Source organism: Eumetopias jubatus, unplaced genomic scaffold (assembly GCF_037043125.1).
Source record: "Eumetopias jubatus isolate StellerSeaLion01/CBP00866 unplaced genomic scaffold, mEumJub1_p1.0 scaffold_5, whole genome shotgun sequence".
Lineage (NCBI taxonomy): Eukaryota > Metazoa > Chordata > Mammalia > Carnivora > Otariidae > Eumetopias > Eumetopias jubatus.
In genome coordinates, this window is record NW_028274811.1 from 72,397,034 (window position 1) to 72,421,839 (window position 24,806).

General features: G+C 33.1%; 1 protein-coding gene across 4 annotated transcripts in view; it reads right to left on the reverse strand.

Annotated features, from left to right (window-relative positions):
* Positions 1–24,806, reverse strand: part of ARB2A (ARB2 cotranscriptional regulator A) — a 392,989-nt gene that overhangs the window by 297,879 nt on the left and 70,304 nt on the right. For all 4 annotated transcript variants that reach the window (XM_028089292.2, XM_028089288.2, XM_028089289.2 and 1 more), the window contains 2 exons: positions 5,776–5,841; positions 578–769 (listed from right to left, as the gene is read on the reverse strand). In XM_028089292.2, coding sequence (XP_027945093.1) covers positions 578–769; positions 5,776–5,841 — 258 coding nt within the window. The remainder of the gene's footprint in view (positions 1–577; positions 770–5,775; positions 5,842–24,806) is intronic.

A 24,806-nucleotide genomic window follows, 5' to 3' on the forward strand; every position in this document is an offset into this window, starting at 1 on the left:
ATTTTAAAATATCAGTTTCTAGAAAGGTAGAATTCAAGTAAGAATAAAGTAATTCAGTAAATATTTCAATTTACCATTTTACAGGCCTTTGTCTAATGCTTAAAGCATTTTATTTCTGAGTTCCAGAGTTTTTAAAGAAATGACAAACACTGAGTTATTCCAACTCTTTCTTTTAAACTCTTCTTTTAAAGAATAAGAAATTAATTTCAAGTAGATTTCCTTTAGTTTCCAATTTAACTAAATTAGGTAGGCAAAGATTTACAAAAGCACTCTTGATGTTTTTATAAGTATTTTAGATAATATTGATAAGTATTTGATAATTTAAGTGAAATTTCAAATAATAAATTTAGAATCAAAAATATTCATCTTGAAGACATTATCTAAATAAAATACCATTTTGTTTTTCATTCTAACTGCAAAATAATGCAGAATAATCTTTCATTACAAATAAAAAAACAATTTAAAGGTAAAATTATGTTTAGAACGTACTTTTGAAGAGACAGGATAAAATAATTTATAACACATAATAAAACAGAGCTATAAAATGCCAAAAAAATATAAAAGAAATTGCACTTACATCCATAGCTCTCTTAATAAAAGGTATCTGTGTGCCACTGTCCAGATCTTCATTTATAATAAGCCTTCTAGCCCACTGACCTGCCCTGACAACACCACTACCATGAATTAAAACCATCAGTTTCTGTGGATTTGTCAAAGCATCCTCACTCATAAAGATAAAACTCTTTGGTTCACTCTCAGTGGCATCTACCTGTAATTAAAAAAAAATTAAATAATAAATAAATGTTTTCTGGTCAGGCATAGACATAAATGAGAAAACAACTAATGGTTACCATAAACTACAGAATGGCTATTACAGAATTATAGAAGTAAAAAAGCTTTAAAAAAATTACAATATTCATTAGACATTAACAACTACATATGAGATGGATTAGCATAAAAGACATGATAGTAATAGGACAAACGAATACTGGAACTACATCTCCCTATATTATTGATGCACTTTTAATATTATAATATAAATAAGAACTGATTTTTTTGAGTGCTTCCTATGGTATAGATACTATGCTAAATGTTTTAAAAACATTATCTCAAACACAATCTCATTAAAGTGGTATTATTATTATTATCTTCATTTATAGATGAAGAAATTGAGGCCTAGGGAGTTTAAATAACTTGCCTAAGATCACAGAGCTAGACTCTATAATTCTGTAACAGAAGTATATTGCATCTGTAATAGAAAACAGAAAAACCCAACTGGAGCATATACCTGCTGGAAAATCATATATTAGCCAGGAATACTACTAAGCTTTTAAAAGATGGGAGAGGGAACTATTTAAAAACTCAATCACCTACTGTTCTATGTAAATGGTCTTTGAAATTTCATTCATAATTTGAACATAGGCTCGTATCACAATTATTTTATGAGGGAATATTATTTATGTATTCCTATAACATAAAGTTATTTATAGGATGAGTATTTTTATACATTTTATGTAGTACTTATTTATGGAATGAATATTTTATACATTTTCTTTGTACTTAATGTTTAGGTTTAAACCAGATGATGTATGTTTTAGATTTGAAAAACTCAAAAGACTTACAAAAAGATAACTTCCCAACCTTTATACATGACTGATGGCTGGTACTGAATGGTATTCCACATCAGCAGTGGCCAGTAACTGGGAATGGAAGCTTGGGTGCAGCCATGTCAGAGCCAGAGGCTAAAGTCTTGATGGCCGGTAATACACAGACTCACATAGAGAAGTTCAGTCCACATACTGTGTAATGAAATAGTTCTTCACTTCTTCAACAGTATATATTCATAAAATTATGAAACTAAAAAATAGACAAAAACTCTAGATCCCCCCCCCCAAAAAAATGTCCTGGACCTAAATGTTCCCAGTCACTATTCCTGGGAAGAGAAAAAAAAATAAAATTTCTTTAATTCTAAAACAAATAGATCAGTGGCCATTTGTTTAAATGGCAAAAAGGGCAATTATTTCAGCAAGAAGAGCATAGCCACAGGGCTTCAAAATACACCCTCTCCTCAAGGAAGCCTTTCCTGACTACCCTATTTAAACTCTCCCCAAGAATTCCCTCGTCCCTTCCGAGCATATACCACAATCTAATGTATGTTTTACTTTATATATTTGTTTATGTAACTGTTTATTAACCATCTCCTCCCACCACCAGAATGCAAGTGCAGGAGGGCATAGACTTTTCTGTTTGGATCCAGCTACATTCCCAATGTCTACAAGAGAGGCTGGCACATTGTAGGCACTCAGTAAACAAAGGAATGAATAAACTTTTAGAATAAGGAATGTTATCTAGCATCACCAGTGGCCTCCTTTAAATAAAAGGCATTTAACTAAATAATGTGTCCTCTTAACTTGTTACAATACTTGCCTGGTTCAGAAAGCATATATTGAAGATTAAACTAATATATGACTGTAAAGAATTTTAAAAGAGCTACACAATGCTAAAAATTAAAATGGCATAAGTGTATATTAGTAGTAATTAAGTATGCAGTAATTGAAGTATGAAGTATAAAACAGACACATTAGCTTCTCTTGCACGTGATGTCCAGAGTAAGCAAATTATGATGATGACAGCAGGTATGACTGAAGTCAGAGGAAGGGAAACAGAAGAGAGATGGGGAAAACCAAATCTGAGAAGAAAAATTCCCTTTTACCTATGAATGTTATATGAAAATAGAGGAATCACTCAGTTACAATGGCTTTTTAAAAAAGAAAAGTGATAAGAACAAAAGAAAAAATTAAAAAGCAAAGCTGTCAATGCATAATAAACAAGAGGCCACAGTGGTTTCCAGTCATTCATTTACCAAAGAGTACGTCTAAATGTGCACAAATAAAAGTACCTCTTAAAATCATTGAGGCCTTAAGGGATCCAGGAATGGCCATGGAAATGGACATCTGTTTATCTTAATAAGAAACCCTGTAGCTATAGACTTTCCAGTAGGTGCTGTTCACTATTTCTTTTCTCTATTTGACTAAGTCCCCTGTTACCAAGGAACTGAGTCAATTTTTTAAGCAATGGAATGTTGGCACTTTAAATTCCACAGTAATCACTTTAAAACTGGAAGAGTGCTTATTTTCAGAAGATAAAAATGTGTTTTTTATATTAAAATGCTGTTCAAAAATATTTAAGGGCTGCAAATTAAGGTAGCCATGAATAAATGAATAAAAGTTTTACTTGAACATGCAGAAGAATTGACTTTAAAAACATGAGAACATCAGAATATTTAAGGAAAAAGCCAATGAAAATGAAAAATGTAGTGGTATTAATGATTAAGGAGTAAGAGCAGTATTTAGGATGGTCATTGGCTTATATTCACCTCAATTTAACACAGAACTCTGAAGTTGGTATCTATAACTTACTCTGTAAAAAGTTAGTACTAAGTTTAAATACTAAAATATCTATATGAATAAAACATAATTTTCGGCATTAGCTTAACTGAGTTTGAAAATGGCTGTTCCAAGGCCATTGTCTTCAAACAGCACTAATTCACTAAACTGAGCTTTCATTAAGGAATGCATATAAAAGTCATTGGAGTGCACCACCTAACTTTATTAACCAATCAACTTCAAAGAACAAATGATCAATGAGAACAAACAATTTTTAGCAGCTAACAATTCACTTTAGGATACTCATGAACCCCACTAATTGTGATCATTTAAACATGGCTGAATAAAATGAATGAAAATTTATAATCAGGTTATTATGTTAATTTATGTAATCTGAAGTTCTACACAAATGTAAGATACTATAATTGAGAATAATTTGTCCATGAGAATATATGTAAGGTATGGATAAACATGGGACATGATCATGATCTTTACCATCAAATCATAGGTTTCCACAGAGTGCTGTGGAAGGAAAGGAAAAAGGAAAAAGGAAAAAGGAAAAAGGAAAAAGGAAAAAGGAAAGGAAAGGAAAGGAAAGGAGTCTTTCTTGAAGTTGAAATAGTTCAACTATAAAACTAAAACTTAGTTCATCATCAAGAAAAAAAAAAACTTTCGGTGGTATTCCTATAATAAAAAGAACAACTGTGATACAAAACTGTGATACAAAAACAAAACAAAAAACCACCTTCACTGCTAGCTTTGGGATTTAAGAGAACTCAGGAGAAAATGAATAGTTATAGAAGAAAAATTTCACAATGATATAAAATATATGATGATAATTTAAGGAGAGACATTAATTTCCTAAAACAAACAAAACAAATTTCAGTTTCTTTTCAGTTTATATAATCAGGAAATGTTTACCAACCAAAAATGGACATGACACTTACTACAGGTCTCATATAATGTAAAGCTTTCTCTATGCTTATTAGCTTTATAGTCTAAATTTAAATGAGAGGAAAGTAACCAGATCTACAAAACAAAGTCCTCCTAACCCTACTCTCAAGCTTTCTATAAAGAAAATTAGTGAAACTTAATCATATAACATAATCTATATGGCCAATTATCTTCTGATCTCTGCTGGAAATCTAAGGGATTAAAGGGAGTTTAAAAGTTCCATATACAAGTATTAAAGAGTTAAATGGCTCAGTCTTAATTGTGTTGTAACAATAAATCAAGCTGTCTCCTTAAATATTGTTCTTCAAAAACTTTGAAAGAAATAAAATTAGCAAGAAAGGAAGACTGAACAAAAGGAAGAAAAGTTTCCAAATAAATGAGGGTTAGCCTAGCTATTGCACAGAATAATATTTTATTCACTTGTACATTACAAGCACTTGGAATAGTGCCTGGCAACCTAAAAGACTCTTAAACAAATATTTGTTGAATAAATGATGAACAATGTGACCTCGGATTTGAGCGTATTTATATAAAATTAAACATAAAATAGATTTTCCTTTTAAATATTGAACTTTGGAATTAATTTGTGAGGATAAATATTATTAAAAAATCCTCAAACCCTCCAATTCTTGGTAGAATAACATTACCCAAGGAATTTAAAAATCTCATGCAAAATTTCATGTAAACAAAGTATTTATAGGCAAAGTTTTGTGCCTTAAATTAATTACTTTCATTAAGCCTTCCAGATTTTTATATATCACACTCAAAGAGTTATATTAGGAACAGTAAGGATCATCTAATCCAACAGCACCATTGTTTCATAGATAAGATTACTATTTCTTCATTTTTTGATATCATGTTTTACATTAAAAATTTTTTTTGTGAATTTGAGACTGAGAACAAATCTCAAACTTTTTCACTCTGAGATGGGAGAATGTACAAAATTTGAAAAGAATGTTCTGCAAGAAAGGGAAGGAGCCATGTTATAAAACAGGAAGCATGAGGAATGAATTTGGAAATGTGTACAGCAAATAACATGGAAATAAAATATATAATTATAAAAATCAGGAAATTAGAGTGAATGTCTAGTGTAATATCAAGTACACTGGTTTACTTCAAAAAAATACATAAAAGTAAATTATACCAATTAAATGAGAAAAGGCAGAGGGGGTAGTCCTTTTAAAGGCATCATCACTTTCAAAAAAGACTGGTTATCACTATTCTTTTTTCTCTACATTGAAGAGTTTTAATTTTAAAGAATTATTGTGCACAATGAAATGAGGTATACTGGCAGGCATTTAATATTATCATTATCAGTATCAACATATTAGGACCTTAATGTTTAAACTTATCCCAGTTAAACAAATATAAATAGTTTCTTCTGAATTGAAAACTATTTGATTTGGAAGTTTAATAATTTTTAAACTGGACTTACTGGAATCGAGATTTTTTTCAAATTACAGTCCTTTTCCAAGAGCTCATACACATACTTTGTGATAATCTAGATAGGAAAAAAAATAACACATTAAGATGTAATATTATCCATTATCAAAATTCACATAAATTATGTTATTGCTCTGAATGAGTATCTCTCTATCTTTGAGTGTCCACCCCCACCAATTTTATTGAGAAATAATCGACATACATACATCACTGTATAATTTTCAGGCATTACAGCATGATGGTTTCATTTACATATATTGTTAGATGATTACAACAGGTTCAGCTAACATCCATCTTCTTACGTAGATAGAAAAAAAAGAAAGAAGTAAAAAAAGGAAAGAAATTTCTTTTTGTGTTGGAAACTCTCAGGATTTATTCTTTGCGAAACTTTTCTATGTATCCTACAGCAGCGTTAAATGTAGTCATCATGTTGTTCATTATATCCCTAGTACTTATTCATTTTATAACTGAAATGTTTTAATACTAAATCAGGAGATTCTGGCTTACTTCCTGCTGCTACGTGACTAACTATGAACCTTAATACTAAAAATTAGGGCTAGTTAATATAAACTTGCAAAAATATATAAGGACTTCCTGTTTTTTTCAAAGCAGTACTCTGAAACCGTATTTTCTTTTTTCAGTGTTTCTAGAATCTGTTTTCTCCTATGATTTCCATATAGGAATTGTACCTGATACAGTACTATCCTGACTGAATCCTAACACCTGTTTTGTATTTACTGAATCCAGGAGGAAAAGGTTGGAGGTATTCTATACAAAAAAGAAAAATTAATCCAGCAAAGTTAGGCACCAGTTAGTATTACTGTTTGTAGCAGGCAGAAACATAGTTCCCCAAATATGTCCACATTCTGACTCCTGGAACCTAGTCATATGTTATGTTACATGGTAAAAGGAATTACGCAGATATGATTAAGGTTAAGGACCAGAGATGGGGAGATTATCCCGATTACCCAAATTAGCCCAATCTAATCCTCTAATTTTTTAAAACTGGAAGATCACAGAAGAACAAAGGGATGCAAAGTGAAATGACCTTGAATGGTCATTGCTGGTTTTGAAGATGGAGGAAGGAGACCATGAGCCTCTAAAACGTGGGATAACCCTTTAACAGTCAGTTAGAAAACAAGTCCTCAGTCCTGTATTTACAAGGACCTGAATTCTGCCAACAAACAAATAAGCAGTAAATGGATTCTCTCCTGGAGTCTCCAAGAAAGAACACAGTCTGTGAAAACCTTGATTTCAGTCTGGTGACAATCATACTGGACTTCTGACCTGTGAGATAATATATCTGTGTGGCTTTAAGCCACTGAAATTACAGTAATTTGTTACAGCAAAACTGGAAAGCTAATGCCTTATTTCTGTGAAGGAAAGTAAAAAGAGTAAGGAAAGAGATACCAAGTGAAAGCAATGATTTAATAAATTTTAATGGTCATTTTAAGAAGTGTTGCTCTCTCCAAAAATGTCTTTAATCATCTATGCACAATATCTCAGAGAATAATTTTAGCAGCAACATAATTAAAAGTCAAATTTTATAAAATAAAATCAGAAGATTATTTTTTTAGAAAATTAAGATGTCAATTGCTTTGGTGCTGTATTCTGTAATCTAAAAGACATTACCTATCCTGCTTTCTTTAAAGAGCCCAAAATTCTTTCTTCTATGTATATGTATTCATTCATTTTAGAAGGAGTATATTGGATGCATGCTAGAAGAGCTTTACCTTGGCTAGTAATGATAATTTCAAACACTACAACACTACACTAGAACAAGGCAATAATCCAATAATAATTAATCAAATAGTATTCCCACATCTTTATGTAGTAGTCAAAATTATACTCATTATACTTTCACCAGAGGTAGTGGTGCTGTAAACCTTAAAAAAATAAACTAAAAATATGTAGAATCAGACAAAATTATGTATGAATTTATATAATGGCCTGCCACTTCAAGAAAAATGACCTGAGATTAGCTAAAATGAGTGGCTTATCATTTCTGAAAATTTCCTATTACCTATGAAATCATAAAATATCCTTATGTTTAAAGCAATAATAAAACCAATCAAACTTAATTCAAACCCAAGTTAATTCTACCACTACGCAAAATACTTCAGAGACATAATTTGAGAATTAAAAAATTAAACTATTTTGGCAGTTCATACCTTAAGTCAATATGAGATAAAATATTACAGTTAATTCTCAACTTTCATACTACATGATAATAGAAAACGATTCAAAAACTGCTTACACTTGGTTTCAAAATACGTTATAGGACAAGTGTCTTCACAAAATATCAAACCAAATAATAAAACCATACATCAGTAGAGTTGGAGAGACACTGTGTAACTTGCCCAATTTGCCTTGCTCTCTAATTCCTGACTGTAGAAGAAAAGCAACCATAGATTAAACCCTCTATGTCTTAGGCAATTCTGTCTGCCTTGAATGTTCTCCCTTAGCCCCCGTCACATGTCAACTGTTTCCGGCAACTTTTCATGCCTCATCTCAACCCTTCCAAGATTAAAATGAAGTGTCCCACCTCTGTGCTCCTCTGGATGTGATTGAATAGCATCCTGTAATATACGAGCTTCGTATCATGCACCTTTCTGTTACCTATAGCCTTAGGACATTATAATTTGGGTATCCTACCTTTACTCTTCCTTGTAGCCACACAGAATAGTATCTGGTACACTGAAGGGAGTTGAAAATAGTACACAAATTCTCCTCACTATTCATCCTGTCTATACGTTTTGAGGGAGAAGTGTTTGGGTTTTTCTTTTTTTTAAATCTTTAAATCTTTAAAAAGAGATTTTAGAAAAAATCTTTTCTAATTGCTGGATCAAGGTTTAGAAAGAGAGCATCAAGGATCCATTGCCCTCCTGCTTACATGGGATTGTACTCTGCATTTAGAAAAATCAACAAAAGATAATTTCAAAAGGAGACGAGAAAAAAATCTCTGTCCAAATGTCATTTGTGTTCAAATATTCACTGGAAACATTGTTTCTAGGGAAGTTCATACAAGGCTTAAGAGACTAAGCATGCTCTAAAGTGAAATCTTCACTCTAATAAGAAACAGAAACTTCTGGTTTCTTGTCCAACGTATAAAGAACTTGGAAGCAGTCACTACCATCTGCACAAAAGGAAAAAAAAGCTGAACAAACTAAAAATCAACAACTCTCCTTACATCTATCAGAGAAATGAGGTCAAAGAGCAAACTACTGTCCTGAAAACTGGAAAAACAGACAGGCAGATGCAGAGAATCAGGGCTTACAGGAAGCAAAACCCCAGGTGCAGAAGTCATAGGTTGAAGCCAATACTGTGGAAGGAACACCTTAAAATGTAAGTGATTAATTGCTCAGGCTCAGGATGGACTAGCTTAATGATTAAAAATTAATAGGAGGTGCAGCCTTAAAGACAGATCTCCCAAACGTTTCCCAATTTTATTTCCATGAGTCCCACGAGGTTCTCACTGTGAAGACATGAGAAAAATCCTTTCCTGCTTGCAGCAGTGGAAGGGGAAAAATAACCATTTTGAAATATTCTAAACCTTTCTGTTCTCCTTAATAAGGCTTGCCCATAAAAGAAACTATTTTACCAGCGCTTAACTGACATGAAGGAAGGGAAGTGGCCAATTCGGGCTCACTAAAGGAATGAGACCTAATGACAGGAGCATAGAACATTTCCTCCTATATTCCCACATTACCACTACATCATTAGGGTTCCTATAAATTAACAGGGAATTACAGAAGAACTGTAGGACTCACACCCTATTTAAGGTCTCTAGGAAAACTCGAAGACAATAAGGGAAACAGAACTAAACAGAAAATTTTAGCCTTGGACCCCAGAGCTATAACAAATAGTAAACACAGCCTAACTCCTGGCCAGATAAACGTAAGACCTGAAACTAACCACCCATCTACTGAAGTTCCTTTCCCCCAATACATTATGTCTAGCTTTCAACAAAAAATTACCAAGCATACTAAAAGGCAAAAAGAAACAGTCTTTTTGTACTCTACATTTAGAAAAATCAACAAAAGATAATTTCAAAAGGAGATGAGAAAAAAATCTCTGTCCAAATGTCATTTGTGTTCAAATATTCACTGGAAACATTGTTTCTAGGGAAGTTCATACAAAGCTTAAGAGACTAAGCATGCTCTAAAGTGAAATCTTCACTCTAATAAGAATCAGAATCACTCTAATCAGAAACAGATTCAGATATGGCAGAGAATTCAGAATTATAAGACTTGGAATTTAAAACAACTATGATTAACATGTTAAAGAATTTATTGGGAAAAGTGGACAGTATACAAGTATAAATAAGTATGTAAGCAGACAGATAGAAACTCTAAGAAAGAATCAAAAGGAAATGCTAAATCAAAAACACATAACAACACATAACAAAAATAAAGAATGGGGGCACTTGGGTGGCTCAGTTGGGTTTAGCGTCTCCCTTTGATTCAGGTCATGATCTCAGAGTCCTGGGATCAAGCCAGCATTGGGCTCCCTGCTGAGCAAGGAGTCTGCTTTTCTTTCTCCCTCTGCCCCTCCACCCCCACTTGTGCTCTCTGCTCTCTCTCGTGCTCTCTCTCAAATAAATAAATAAATAAAATCTTTTTTTTTAAAAAAATGAAGAATGCCTTTGATGCACCCATCAGTAGGAGGGACATGGCCAAGGGAAAAAAAAATAGAGTTTCAAGATATGTCAATAGACATTTCTAAAATAGAAATGTAAAGAGAAAAAAAGAATGAAAAAATGGAATAGAATATCTGAGAATTGTGGGACAATTATAACAGGTTTAACATATATAAAATGTGAATACCAGAAGGAGAAGAAAGAGAAAGGAACAGAGGAACTATGTCAAGTAATAATGGCTGAGAATTTCCCAAAGTTAATGACAGACACAAAACCACAAATCTAAGTAGTACAGAGAACTCCAAGCAGGATAAATACCAAAAACAATACCTAGCTTTATCATATTAAAACTGCATAAAACCAAATACAAAGAGAAAATCTGGAAAGAAGCCAGATGAGGGACACGGGGGATTGGAGAAGTGAGGGGAGGGAATTGTGGGAATTTAGTTACAGAGGAAAATAAGAATTACATCACACTTCTCTTAGAAACAATGCAAGCATGAAACAAGATGAAACCAGAGAGGGAGACAAACCATAAGAGACTCTTAATCATAGGAAACAAACTGAGGGTCGCTGGAAGGGTGGAAGGGTGGAAGGATGGGGTAACTGGGTGATGGACATTGGGGAGGGTATGTGTTGTAATGAGCACTGGGTATTACATGAGACTGATGAATCAGAGACCTGTACCCCTGAAACAAATAATATACTATATGTTAATTAATTGAATTTAAATTAAAAATTTTTTTTTAAATTAAAAAATTTAAAAAAGAAACAATGCAAGCAAGAAGACAGTGGACTGAAATATTCAGTATTGAAAGAAAAAAACTCACTGATCTAAAAATCTGTATCCAGTAAAATCATCCTTCAAAAGTGGAAGAGAAATAAAGACAGTCTCAGACAAAAAAAAAAGTTGAGAGAATTTTTTTGCAAGGAGATCTGCCTTGCAAAACTGTTAAAGGAATTATTCAGAGAGAAGGAAATTATATAGGTCAGAAATTTGGATGTACATGAAGAAAGGAATAGTATGAGAGAAAGAACAAATAAAGGTAAACTGTATTTTTTTTTCTTATTCTTACTGGATCTAGTAGATAACGGTTTGTTCAAATAACGACAATGTATTTTGTGGTTATAGCTTATAGAAAAGTAAAATGAATGACAGTAAGGTTAGAGGTTATGGGAGGTAGAAACTGATAATACTCTATTATAAAGTACTTACACTACCTGTGAAACAGTATACTGTTATTTGAAACACTGGAAAGAAAATAATTACTAATGATAATTTTCCGGGATTTCTTTTAATGAAATCACATTGGAAGAGAAAGGAAAGTAATTTTGAGATTATATATTCAAGAAATAGAGCCCTTGGCTACTAATAGAATAATGCCCTCTAAGGAATTAGAGTCTAACTAAACTCTTTTCTAGCTCAGGGTTTCTCAATCTAGGAATTAAAGAAAATTTTAATGAAGGGATGATCAAAGAAACTATAGAAAGAAGGAAAATGAAGTCTGATAAAAAATCAGTTCTCAGTGGAGTACTTCCAGCAGAAGAGGTATGTTCACTCTGCAATAAATTTATTTAGATATTTACTGAGCAATTGTTGTGTGCTTATCATGTATCTCATACATTTCAGCATTATTTCCGTTCCTTAATTAAATAAGAAGCAAACACTGATACCCTTTACCACTACAAAAGCACTGAAATTATTCTGGCAGATTAAAATTTAAGGTGATTGGTGGGAAGAGGGTGATACTAAGAAGGCTCCCAGAAAGTACATCAGACCCTTTTGGAACTGGATTTGAGAAATGAAATGAGATGACAAGACATATATGACAAGAGATATGACTGGATAGATAAAAGACAATTAATATAAATATTTAAATTAAATGAAAATATAAAGTTCACTTTACTACTAAGTTGTAAGGCTTCCATTCTTTCTTACTCTGAAGGAAATCCTCTCATTAGCAACAAACTAAATTTGGCCTGATAGACTCAGAGCAATAACAATTTTTATTTTGCAACTTTATTAACAATGTAAGATACAAACTTCTCTATTGGGCCCATCAGGAGAGTAAAAACTTTAGTCTAAAACAAAAAACAACAAAACTCATAAATTGTTAGTTATATCTACCCCTAAAGAGAAACACCAAATGCTAAGAGTATCCTGATTTGGTAAAGGTAAATAAACTGAACTGAAAGAAAAATTCTGAAAGATTTAACTATATCTATGAAATTCTTTGCCTCCTGCAATCAAAGAAAAATCTCAGAAGTTAGACTAAATAAATTACCTACCTGAATTAGTAAAAGATGAATTTTAAAATGTTTTAACAACTTAGGCTAATCAACTTGGTAGAAATCTAGTTCTAAATGACAGAATGAAACTAAATAATTTGTAACTGTACAGTGAAGCAACAGTTTACTTCAGTTCTCTGCTCAAAATGATTATGTACATGGTATTTTTACTAAACAGATATTCATAGAACAGTTGAAAATAGCTTAGTTCTACCTAAGCATCTCCTTTTAACATTATTCATTTGCTGAGGAAGCTCTGATTTCACAAATAAACCAAGAGGAGTCAATATAGAAGTCTGACTTATAGGGGCACCTGGGTGGCTCAGATGGTTAAGCATCTGCCTTAAACTGATAATTTTCCTGGATTTCTCTTAATGAAACCTTTGGCTCAGGTCATGATCTGCAGGTCCTGGGATCGAGCCCGATGTTGGGCTCCCAGCTCGATGGGGAGTCTGCTCTTCCCTCTCCCTGTGCTCTCCCCCTCCTTATATTCATTCTCTCTCTCTCAAATGAATAAATAAAATCTTTAAAACAAAGTCTGACTTATAAATATATCACAAATGTAAACAATGTTTGATATTAACAGGTTTTACCATATCGGAAGTTTAGAGACAGACTTTTCCTTTTAACACAATCTATACTAAATTTGTATCTATTTTGTGTTACTCAGTTCCACTTCACTTATTAATAAAAATAGCATTTAAAAAAACTCCATGGCAGGGGTGTTTTGAGGAAGATGGCAGCCGACTAGAAGGACCCTTGGCTTGTATAGTCCCATGAATACCATTAGATAACTATCAAATCATCTTAAATACCCCAGAAATCAACCTGAAGACTGATAGAACAAATCACAATTAAAGGGAGAGAAGAGGCCACAATGAAGATGTGTGTTCATCAAACTAAAAAGAATAAAAACAACAAAATTTTTTTAAAAATTTAAAAACTCCAAGGCTTTTAAGAAACCAGTCCTACTCATTTTGTCTTCAAACAAAGTGCAACTGGTAGGAGATTTTAGGTCTGAGCAATGACTTGACTTAGAACATGTTATCCCCAAAAGGGAATGTTAGGAACATTCACACAGTCAGTGTAACTTTTACTTTCAGGGCTGAACCATGACAGCTTTATTGGGGCATACAACTCTAGATCAGTAGTTATTTTCTCTGGTGTTTTTGGTTTCCATGGTTGTAGCTAATACTTCTGCTATCAGCCTAATTGAGCTTGTAGGTAATCAGGCTTTGTTTTCTGGTTTCTTTTACAGCATTCCCTATGTCTTTTATGGACTGCAGATTCACTATCATGTCTAGGTCTAGATTTTGTTTTATTAATTTTCTTGAGGACTCAATGTATTTCCTGAATCTTTTTACCAATTCAGAATAATGCCTCATTTAGTCTTATTTCCTCTACTTGATTACATTCCTTGAGAAAGAAGAGTATAGTTTGCACTTAACTGTAGTTCAAACAAAAGCAAGTGGAATAAGGTACTCAATAAAGTTTTGTTGATTTTTAACTTTTTCTAAATATTCATTATTGAAATAGCAGAAATAAGCCTAAAAGAGAACCCTGTAACTCAGTCGATTATTCATTTATCCTCCCAATTCTTTCTGAGGATTTCTCAGTCTCATACATTTGAAACTAAAATATTTAATACAATATACACAGTGTTCTTTGATTTTAAGGTGAAAAACAATGACTAATAATGAATAAGATACTGCTTAATTTGGGGCATTTTGTAATATTTTATCTTCTGTATATCTGCAAAACTACTGCAGCTAAAATTCAGCATGGCTGATTCCAAAGTTAGCTCATGTTACTATGAGAGTGAACTTAATTACTGGATAATCTGAGTATCTGTAGTACTTCTACTGTCAGAAAATCTGAATGAAATACTACAGTTCCCAGAATATGCCACTCCTACAGCCCTTCCAGCCTCAACTCCTTCTTAATTACTATCTCTACACCTTCAGACATAGATACAAAACACCGAGTCACTTTACAGGGCTAGGAGTGTAATTCAGCATCAGTTTCATGTTACTGGCCAAGGAAGTGGGTAGGAAGGTCTTGGCTACCTCAAAGAAAAGTTATCTCCTTTCAGTTTTTCAGACTGTGATTTGGGGAATGCAGTAAAAGCTTAGTAGATCACAGACCTGTACCCCTGAAACAAATAACACATTATATGTTAATAAAAAATTAATAATTAAAAAAAAGAATTTAGTAGAAAGAAGTCACCTATAGTTCCCTCTTCTGTAAAATCTCATTATTCTGCCTCAGGGCCTCACCTGAGCTTTGATTAATTAAAATTTTTTTGTTGGTATGAGTATACACACATATTTGTTGTGTTGTGTGTCTGTATGTGTACATATATCTCATATATTTCAATATGTATTTCAAAATCTATATATCCATCTATATAGAAGATGGATATAGGTATATATCTACATGAGTATAGTATAGGCACTTATGCATATACATATACACACACACACATCTATATTTTATTTATTTCCATATTTACCTATCTACAGAGAGTAAAACTATGAATATACATGCATGTATATGCACAGACATGGACATGTTTACTGAGGGCCTAGAAGCAAAAACAATGCCACCAATGTGACCAATGTGTATATAGTGTATTTATATATATATATATAAATACACTATATTATAGTATATATATATACACACACACACATATGTAAACACTTTTTCAATAAAAGTAACCGGAGCTCCTTGGAGAGAGGGTTGATTCAGAGGCTTGGGTTTTATATGTCATTTTCTGTTAGGAAGAACCACGGATCCTAAGAGAAAAGGCTGATTCAGGGCTTGGAGCACAGCAACTACAAATCTGAAAAAAAGGGGAATTTTTGTACCAAGAAATAAGAAAATGCTGAAACAGCAATGAATAAATGTTAAAATAACACAAAAAACTGTCTGACAATAATTCTTCTGGTCAAATCTGGGAGAATTTAGGCATTAAAAAGATGATAGCAATATATTATACAACTCACTAAATAAAATAAGAATCTATGAGTCCGTATGATATAAACAACTGAATGAACAAAGTTAAAAAAAAAGAGCTCTTTCTTATGTAGAATACCAACTAACATATATAGAAGACATGATGGAATTAAAAAAACATCAATGGATGCTAAAATTAATAGGTGAGGTTCTGAAAAGAACATAGTCCCAAGTATCTGCCCAAAAAGTACTTATTAATTACAAAGAGGAAAATAATAATATATGGTATGATCTGACAGACATCACCAATATTGGAGCAAACAAAAAAATGTACTTTTTTTTTTAACTTAAATATAGTTGACATACAATATTAGTGTCAGGTGTACAACAGTGATTCAACATTTATATATATTATGAAATATGCACCATGATGTCTACTTACCATCTGTCACCATACATAAGTTACTACAAGATTATTGACTATATTCATTCATTCAAAATCACGTACTCTTGATATCATGCATTGAGGACAAAAAGTAATTTCTAGGATACTTCTGTCAAAAATGCATAACCTGAATGTAATCATGAGAATACAAAGAACAAACTCAAATTAAAGGTCATTCTACAAATGTCCTGAACTCCTCAAAAAATGTCAGGGTCAAAAAATATAAAGAAAGGCTAAAGAATAATTCCAGATTAAAAGAGAATAAAAGGACAATGACAATTAAATACAGTGTATGAACCTGGATGTGATCTTGGACTTGAAGAATATTAGCTATTAAGTACATTATGTGACAGGTAGCAAAATTTAAATGTGGCTTGTAGATTGTATTATATTAAATCAATATAAAATTTTCTGATTCTGATAATTGTACTGTAGTTATCGAGAGAATGTTGTTCTTAGAAAATATGCAATGTACTGGTGGTAAAAAGGTATGATGTTTCCAACTTATTCTCAAATGGTTCAGAAAAAATCATATAATATACATGATTCCTTATAATCATGCAACTTTTCTGTAAGTGTGAAATTATATCCAAACAAAAAGTTATTTCAAAATTTCCCAAACTCTTCATATTCCTACTTCAGGTGCTACTAACACTGCATCTATTTTCACAAGTATTTCAATTGAAATGTGGCAGATGACAAACAGGCTAACAACAATTTGCTTTCATTAAAACATTTTCATTTCTTGAAATGTTATGACAAGACCATAACTATACTCTATGGGTATAATTTTCATCCGTTATTGGTTGTCAAAATCAAGGACTCAATGGAGTAAGTCAGAGTTTGCTAAGTCTGAGCCTGTGTTTATCTCCCACCTAAAATTCTAAGTCTCTTAACTTCCCCCATTATTCTCTAATGCCCCAAAACTCAATTCAAATGCTACCTCCTACCTGACGTTTCCACTTATTCTGCCAATGAACTCTACCTTTCTTACGACATTTAGTATGTTCCATCTTGATTATCTCACATTCTCATTTGCCCACTGAAGTGAGCACCTGAAAAGCAAGAATTATATCCTACTTTATTTAGCATCAACCACACTGTAGATGAGCAATATATGAAAAATGAGTGAATGAAAAACAATTGGTAGTGCTTGCAAACATGTGGCTTTTCAGTTTATCAAGAACTGTAAGTAATACAGCACACTTGAAACTCTGCATATAACTTTTAACTCCCTCAAAACTTAACTAATTATAGCCTACTAGTGACTGAAAGCCTTACCAATAAATAACGTAAACAGTCAGTTAAATAACACATATGTTGCATGTTATATATATTTTGTACATAAGAATATATATGTATATTCTTACAATAAAGTAAGCTAGAGAAAAAATGTTATTAAGAAAATCATAAGGAAGAGAAAATACATTTACAGTACTGTGTTTACTGAAAAAAAATCTGTGGTGGACCTGCACAGTTCAAACCTGTGTTATTCAAGGGTCAACTATTATACTGGGGCTCAGAATTATTTAAAATAAAGATCTACCCAGTAAGTCACCTAACTATTTAAAAAACAACACTTTTCCCCCCTTAATGTCCCATTTATCCAAACTCTACATTCCATCCTAGCTCCCTCCTAGGAAAGGATGGAGGGAGGGAGAGTTGGAAAAGAGGGAGAGTTGGAGGAAGAAAAAAAACCATACAATTTCTAAATAAAGTTTAATATTATTCAATAATGTCAGTTTAGTTAAACTAAAAAAGTTCTCTTGCATCTTTACATTAAAGAGACTATGGAACAGCAATGAGTTGTTTAATTAGAACTAAGGCACATTTACCCCAGGTGCATGTCCTCTTAAGTCAGAACTACTTCTTAAATTTCATAAAATTGTCTCCATCTCATCCCTATTTTTCCTCTTTAAAGCTTTTATACTTCACCATCAGTGGGTACATTCTAATCTTTAGTCTTTTGAAGTAACTGCTTTTCCAGCATATCTTTGAAATAAAATTCATTCCTCTAACCTTCCATTAGCATTCCCTGGAGTTCTAGTCTGTATCCCTAGCTGTCCTTCATTTAGCTCAGATGCTCTCAAATTTTCCTTTTACCTCTTCAAAAGAAGACTCCTCCTTATTCTATGCCATCTTTTCTCCAATGACCAGATTCTTAAACAGCTTACCAGAGCAATAGATTTGTAAATGTATCCAACTATAGACGTCTCCTAGAGATTTCACGGGCACCTCAAACTGACTACATTCAAAGTAAATCCAAATATACATGTTTTAGATACCTATTTTCCTTCGTTACATTCCTCTGGTACGTTCATCAACACCACAAATGGCACCACCACCCACCTAACTTCTCAAGCCAGAAGCCTAAATGTCTTGAGTCCTTCTCCAACCTCTACTTAAAATCAATCATCAAGTCCCTCCAGTGAATAGTGGAATTTCTCCATATTATCTATGGAGATAGATAGAAATATCTATCACCACTCTATCACCACTCCAGTCCATAATAGTCTATCAAAAGGTAGTTACCTCTTCCTTGGATTGCTTCTGTAGCCTCCTTCTGCTACATTTAATACCTACTTCCTTCAGCTCCTACCTCCTGTTAGCAGGCCTACTACTCATTTAAAAATGCAAATCTGATAAACTCCCAGTACTATTAGGGTAAGACCCCAATCCTTAAATTGTACAATGTCCTGCTGGATCTGGCCCCGGCCTACTTCTCAAGTTTCATTTATATCATTCTATTTCTTCATTTTTTGTCTTGTGTAGCCACGATGACTTTCTTTTAAATTCTCAGATGTATCAGGATCTTTTCCAGCTCACAGCCTTTGCAAACACTGTTGCTTTGCTCGGAATCCTCTTTCCATTCTTTGCTTATTCAGTTTAACATCTTCCTTGCCTGCCCCCCAATCTACCCACAAGATACAGCTAAGAATCTTGCATTCCTCCTTCCTAACACTTAGATCATTAATGATGTCTTTTCCAAAATCTGTCTTTGCCATTAGACTTTAGCTTTCAACTATGTAAATTTGTCTCAGGCTGAATGTCTAGAGCCTAACCGATGTAAAGGAAATAAAATATTTTTTTAATAAAAATAGCAAACATATGCATAACATTCACAATGATGTAAGTTCCTTCAATAAATCTTTACTCTTTAATCTTCACAACAACTCTATCGAGTAAAGGAGGAAACCACAGTATTTAAATGGTTATGTAACCTGCCCATGGTCACAAAGCTACATAAGTCATAGTCTGGATTCAAATATAGGCAGTTTGCCTGCCCTGAAGTCTAGAATCTATTTTCTGAACTTATACGATATACTGCATCTCCTATGTTACAAAGTCAATAAAGTCAAAAGACGGCTAATACTATTTTATGCCTACATGCATAATGAAAAGACATTTGGTTTAGAGGTTAGTAAAAGAAAGATGTAATCTTTTTTTAAAGATTTTGTTTATTTATTTATTTGTGTGTGTGTGTGTGTGTGAGAGAGAGAGCAGGGGATGCTGCTGGCAGAGGGAGAAGCAGGATCCTCAGTGAGCAAGGAGCCTGATGCAGGACTGGATCCCAGCACCCTGGGGTCATAACCTGAGCCGAAGGCAGACAATGAACCAAGTGAGCTACCCAGGCGTCCCCAGAAAGATGTAATTTTTACCCCATGAGGTTCACAGATCCTACCCAGTCAGTCCTATCCCTTTGGGTTAAGAATCCCTGGCTTAAGCATTATCACCTGGAGCCTGTAGAACTTCCCACAATAAGCAACGTCCTGGGCTCAAAAGGGAAAACTGTCCTGATCCGTATCTTTTCTGAGATGTACACTATAAAAAGGAGAGCTCTAGATCCATTTCCTGGCTATACAAATTTATATGATTTTAGTTTTAATATTAGGCATATTCAGATGATTTGAGATGAAACATTAGAGCCAATTTTCCCTGCTTCTCTTAATATCAACTGTCTATGTTTCAAAAACAAGAGGAATAAAGATTCCATGGTTCCCGAACTCAAGTACTCAGGACAATACAATCACTGTGTCATCTGGGTAAAGAATCCCACTAATTTTTCATGATCTTTTCTTTCATCCTTGTCACTCTGTTGAAGTAGATATTTATAAAAACAATTACAAAGGCAAATAGGCATATTTGAATGACTTTGTGCCAATTTTTATCAGCATACTCAAGTAAACACATTACAGTTGACATGTAGAATATGGTTTAATAATGGGTATGAGAAAGCCAGAAAAAGAAACAAACTATACATCGGATATCACATATGCAAATAATAAAATTGCTATAAATTATTTACTCTACTGAATGAAAAGCACTTAAAAGAATAAGACTACATTGTAGTTAGCAAAACAAAACAAAACAAAAAACACAAAAAAACAGGTACACTAATAAACTCAGAGCAGCCTTTGCTATGCCATCTGAAAGCTTCAAGTAATTTGTAAAACTGAGATAATCTCAGCAACTACATTATGGATTAACACTATGCCTCTTTATCTTTTTTCAAAACAAGGTAACTATTCCCTGCAGTGACAGTAAGAATAAAAACGATACTATTTTCACCAATCTCCCTTCACCTTCCCACATAGAGGGCTTTAACAATTTAACAAGAAAGTCTAGAAAAGAAGACAATTCTACTGAACATAATAATGTAGAGTCTACTGGGAAACACTATTCTAAGAAAGATGGCCTATCTGAAGTCAAGAGATACTCTCTTTCATAACCACTCTCATTGAGGGAGAGGAAGAAACCAGTTTCCTCCCATCCTCCTGTTTCTCCAACTAAAAGAAAAAAAGTTAGATTTCACCTTCCAGCTACAGTGGACTTACTGGTATTTGGATTTGCCTTTTTGGTATAAACAAATAGACAAGTGTGTGAAATATATTAAATTGTTTTCAAACAGTGGGGAAATAGATGGTATAAATCTGTGATCCCTGAGAGAAAGGAAACAAAGGAGATGAGCCCCATAATTACCTTGGCTTTCTGCCTGAAGGCAATTTCTGGGCTGTGGCCCAGGTATGATAAAACTCAAGCAGAACCCAGTGGCCTTTATGAGCTCAAGAGAAAGAGATTCAAGTTTAGGGAAAATGAGGCAACTGGAATTTGCAAGCAAAATATCAGACAGAAGTGAGTTATGCAGAAAAGGAGCTCTAGAAATCAATATATGAGTTTCTTTACGTCTTTGGCTAAGCTGTATATGCAGAGGGAGAAACTTCCAAGAGACCAAAGAAAACTACTGGGAAAAAAAATACTGGAAAGTTTAAAAGTGAATGATTTCAAGAGCTTATAAAGGGCTTGAAGACATCTGAGTTAAAGCCAATCAGAGTGAAAAGGCTTCACTGAATGCCTGGGGTGACCCAAGGAGGATAAAACCTCAGAAGAGAACTAAAATATCACTAGAGTAGTAACTACCTAGATCTACCTTAGCAAAGCTGAGAAACAAATCTACAACTGATCAAGCTGCTCCACAACAAACTTAATGGCTGCCAAAACAAATGCAATGTTCTTTAAAGGGAGACAACTGTATCCAGACACTCACTGATACAACATTTATAATATCCACCATGCAATACAAATTACTATAGACATTCACAGAAAAGGGAAAGTGTGATCCATAAATGGGGGAAAAAATCAATGAAAATCGATCTAGAAATGATAGAAATGATGAAACTAGGAGGCAAGTACATTAAATAAGTTACTGTAAAAACCGTTCAAGGATGTAAAGGAAAACACAATAAGAAATGGATAAAAAAAGAACCAAAAGGTGCTACAAAGAAATGAAAAATACAATATCTGAAATAAGGAATTCAATGGGTAAATTTAACGGGAAATTAAACACTGGAGAAGAGTAGATGAGAGAATATGAAGATACAGCAATAAAAGCTATCCAAAATGAGAAAAAAGACAGAAAAAATGAACAGTGCTTCAGTGCCCTGTGGGACAATGACAAGCAGTTTGACCTACATGTAATTGGAGTACAAGAAGTGAGAAAGAGGAAAGAAGAAATATATGAAAAAATAATGGAACATCATCTTTCGGATTTGATAAAAACTATAAACCTAAGTATCCAAGAAGCTCAAAAAAGAATATAACCAGAAAGAAAAGAACCCCAAAGCACATTCATAATCAAATTGCTGAGAACCAGTGATAAAGAGAAAATCTCAAAAGCATCTAGAGAAAACAATATATTATACTGAAGGGATCAAAGATAAGAAAAACCATTTCTCAAAAGAAACAACACAAGCCAGAAGAAAATCAGGAAACACCTTTAAAATAATCCAAGAAAAAAAAATATCCCATCACCTGGAAATCTACATAGAGTGAAACTATTCTTCAATAATGAAGGCAATATTAAGACCTTTCTGGACAAACATAAGTCAAGAAAATTAACTGGCAGCAGACTGGTACTAGAAATATTATAAAATAATCTTTATGCTAAAGAAAACGACTCCAGATGGAAATGCATATATAGAAGAAATGGAAGCACAATGTTATGAGGCTTTCACATTATATGTAAAATGGTATAATTTTATTTGAAGATAAACTGTGGTAAGTTAAGGATGCATACTGTAAACCCCAGAGCAATCAATAGTGAAGTAAAACAAAGTGGTACAGCTGATAGCCAAAAGAGGAGGTAAAGTGGATTACTACCAAAAATACAATATATTTAATTAGAGTTATTACTTTCAGCTAACTTTTTTTATGCGTGAAAGGATGAACTTTTAATGAAGTCTGTGATATACACTAATCATTTCCCTGTTTCTTTTGCATAGACATTAACTATACAGTTTTCTCCATGGAGGAAAACTATGGACTCAGAACACAGGCATTCTTGAAATTCAATACAGACCATTCTGCCAAAAAAAATCAGATTCCTACTTAAGTAAAATATAGATAATTTTTTACAAACCCAAATGTTAATTATTATCAGTCATATATGACAATATCAAAAGAATAGGAATGATCAAAATTTAAATTGAAGTTCAGAGGTAAATCTTTTCTCAGAGTTTGAGAACATAACCATTCATTTTGAATACAATTCAAGACATTTTAAAAGCAGATTTCATTCTGCAAAAGACCTAACAGAAAAACAAAATGTTTCTACTTCTAAAAACCCATGTAAGAAACAAAAACACCTTTCCAATGATCCCTACACAATTTCAAAAAGTAAACTCTAAATGCTTATATATTAATTTAATGAATACATGCTAAAGTTGGTCACCAATAAAATACAAAACTTCTTAAACTGAAAAAATATCTTGTATTTTGGCTTGCCTAAAGCAAATGAACTAAAAAAACTTACCTTAAATAATATAATACGTAATTTCAGTGATATCTGAAAGCTATTTTATTATATATAAATTTTTTGCTTTGGAGAGCCTTACCAGCTGGTACCATTTGCCCAGAGAGACAGCAGTTTTTAGTTTCCCTATCTCAGCACGTTTCCAACTGTCAATTCTAACTGTATGCAATCCCATAGTGACAGAATACTTTAAGAGAAATGGCTCATTAACTGTGAATCTACAAAGTCCACTCTCTTCAGTGAATTCAAATTAAACCCACAGACTTGCTAGCTCATAACAGAATTCCCCACACATTTTTTGTTGTTCTTTTGCACTGTCGACTCAAAGTAAAATATTCACACCATCTACTATAAAATATTTTGCTCAATTCTATAAATGCACTGACATAAAAAAAATGTAGTGGAAGTATTTCTTCAAAAATCATGAATTAAAGAGCTATTTTAATAAAATAAGAACTTCCCAATTCTATTACAGTATAAGTAGCTTACAGTTTTGCAGAGCGTATTGTGGACAGTAAAGCTCAAATGTGACATGCACAATAGTTTCTTAGGAAATTCCTAGTAACAACTCTAAGAAGAGACAGATACTGAAAGAAATAAATAGGATCCTCTTTATTGTTTTATAGACTACAAAATTCCTAACTAAACCTTTCACCTCTCTTCTGTGCCAGGTAGGTCTGCCAGCTGTTTCTACTTCCAGGTTGTCAATACTCACATTATATTTTTCTTTAATATTTCTACCAAATCAGTCATCACCAAACATAAGTTGTTTCAGTAACTTGTTGTTAGGCTCCAGAAGATATCTAGTTCAGCCACACTAGGTTTTAGCAAACAAATATTTTATCTGACACACTAGTTGTGCCCCTGAGTTAATTTTAACATTAGCACAGAACAAAGATAGCTGTTCTAGGAGCTAGATGGGACATCAGTAGAGATGAACACTAAATGTTTTCTAAGTACTCCAGTATAGCTTCAACTAGTTATTCTGTATTCAAAGAGATATTTCAGAACCCTAAGCACACCTAAAAAATATACAAAATCTTTTCATATAGTATACTCTACATCTTAGCAATCAAAACCCACATTTAACCTTAGGTTTGCGAATCCTAATACCTGTAAACATTTTGACAAGCTGGTCTTCCCTTTTTCAAGTTACATCTGCTTTAACTTCTAGAAAAAGGAGTTTAAATGCTCTTGAAATGTATCACTTTCTAATTCAAGATTTGATAATCTCATGTAGTCAATTAACCTCTGCCTCAAACTATTTCAGAATAGGCCAGACACAACTTCCTGCATGGAAATTTTTTTTTTTTTTTTTTTAAGAGAGAGAGAGAGAGAGAGAGAGAGAGAGCATGAGCGGGGTTGTGGGGAAGAGAATCAACG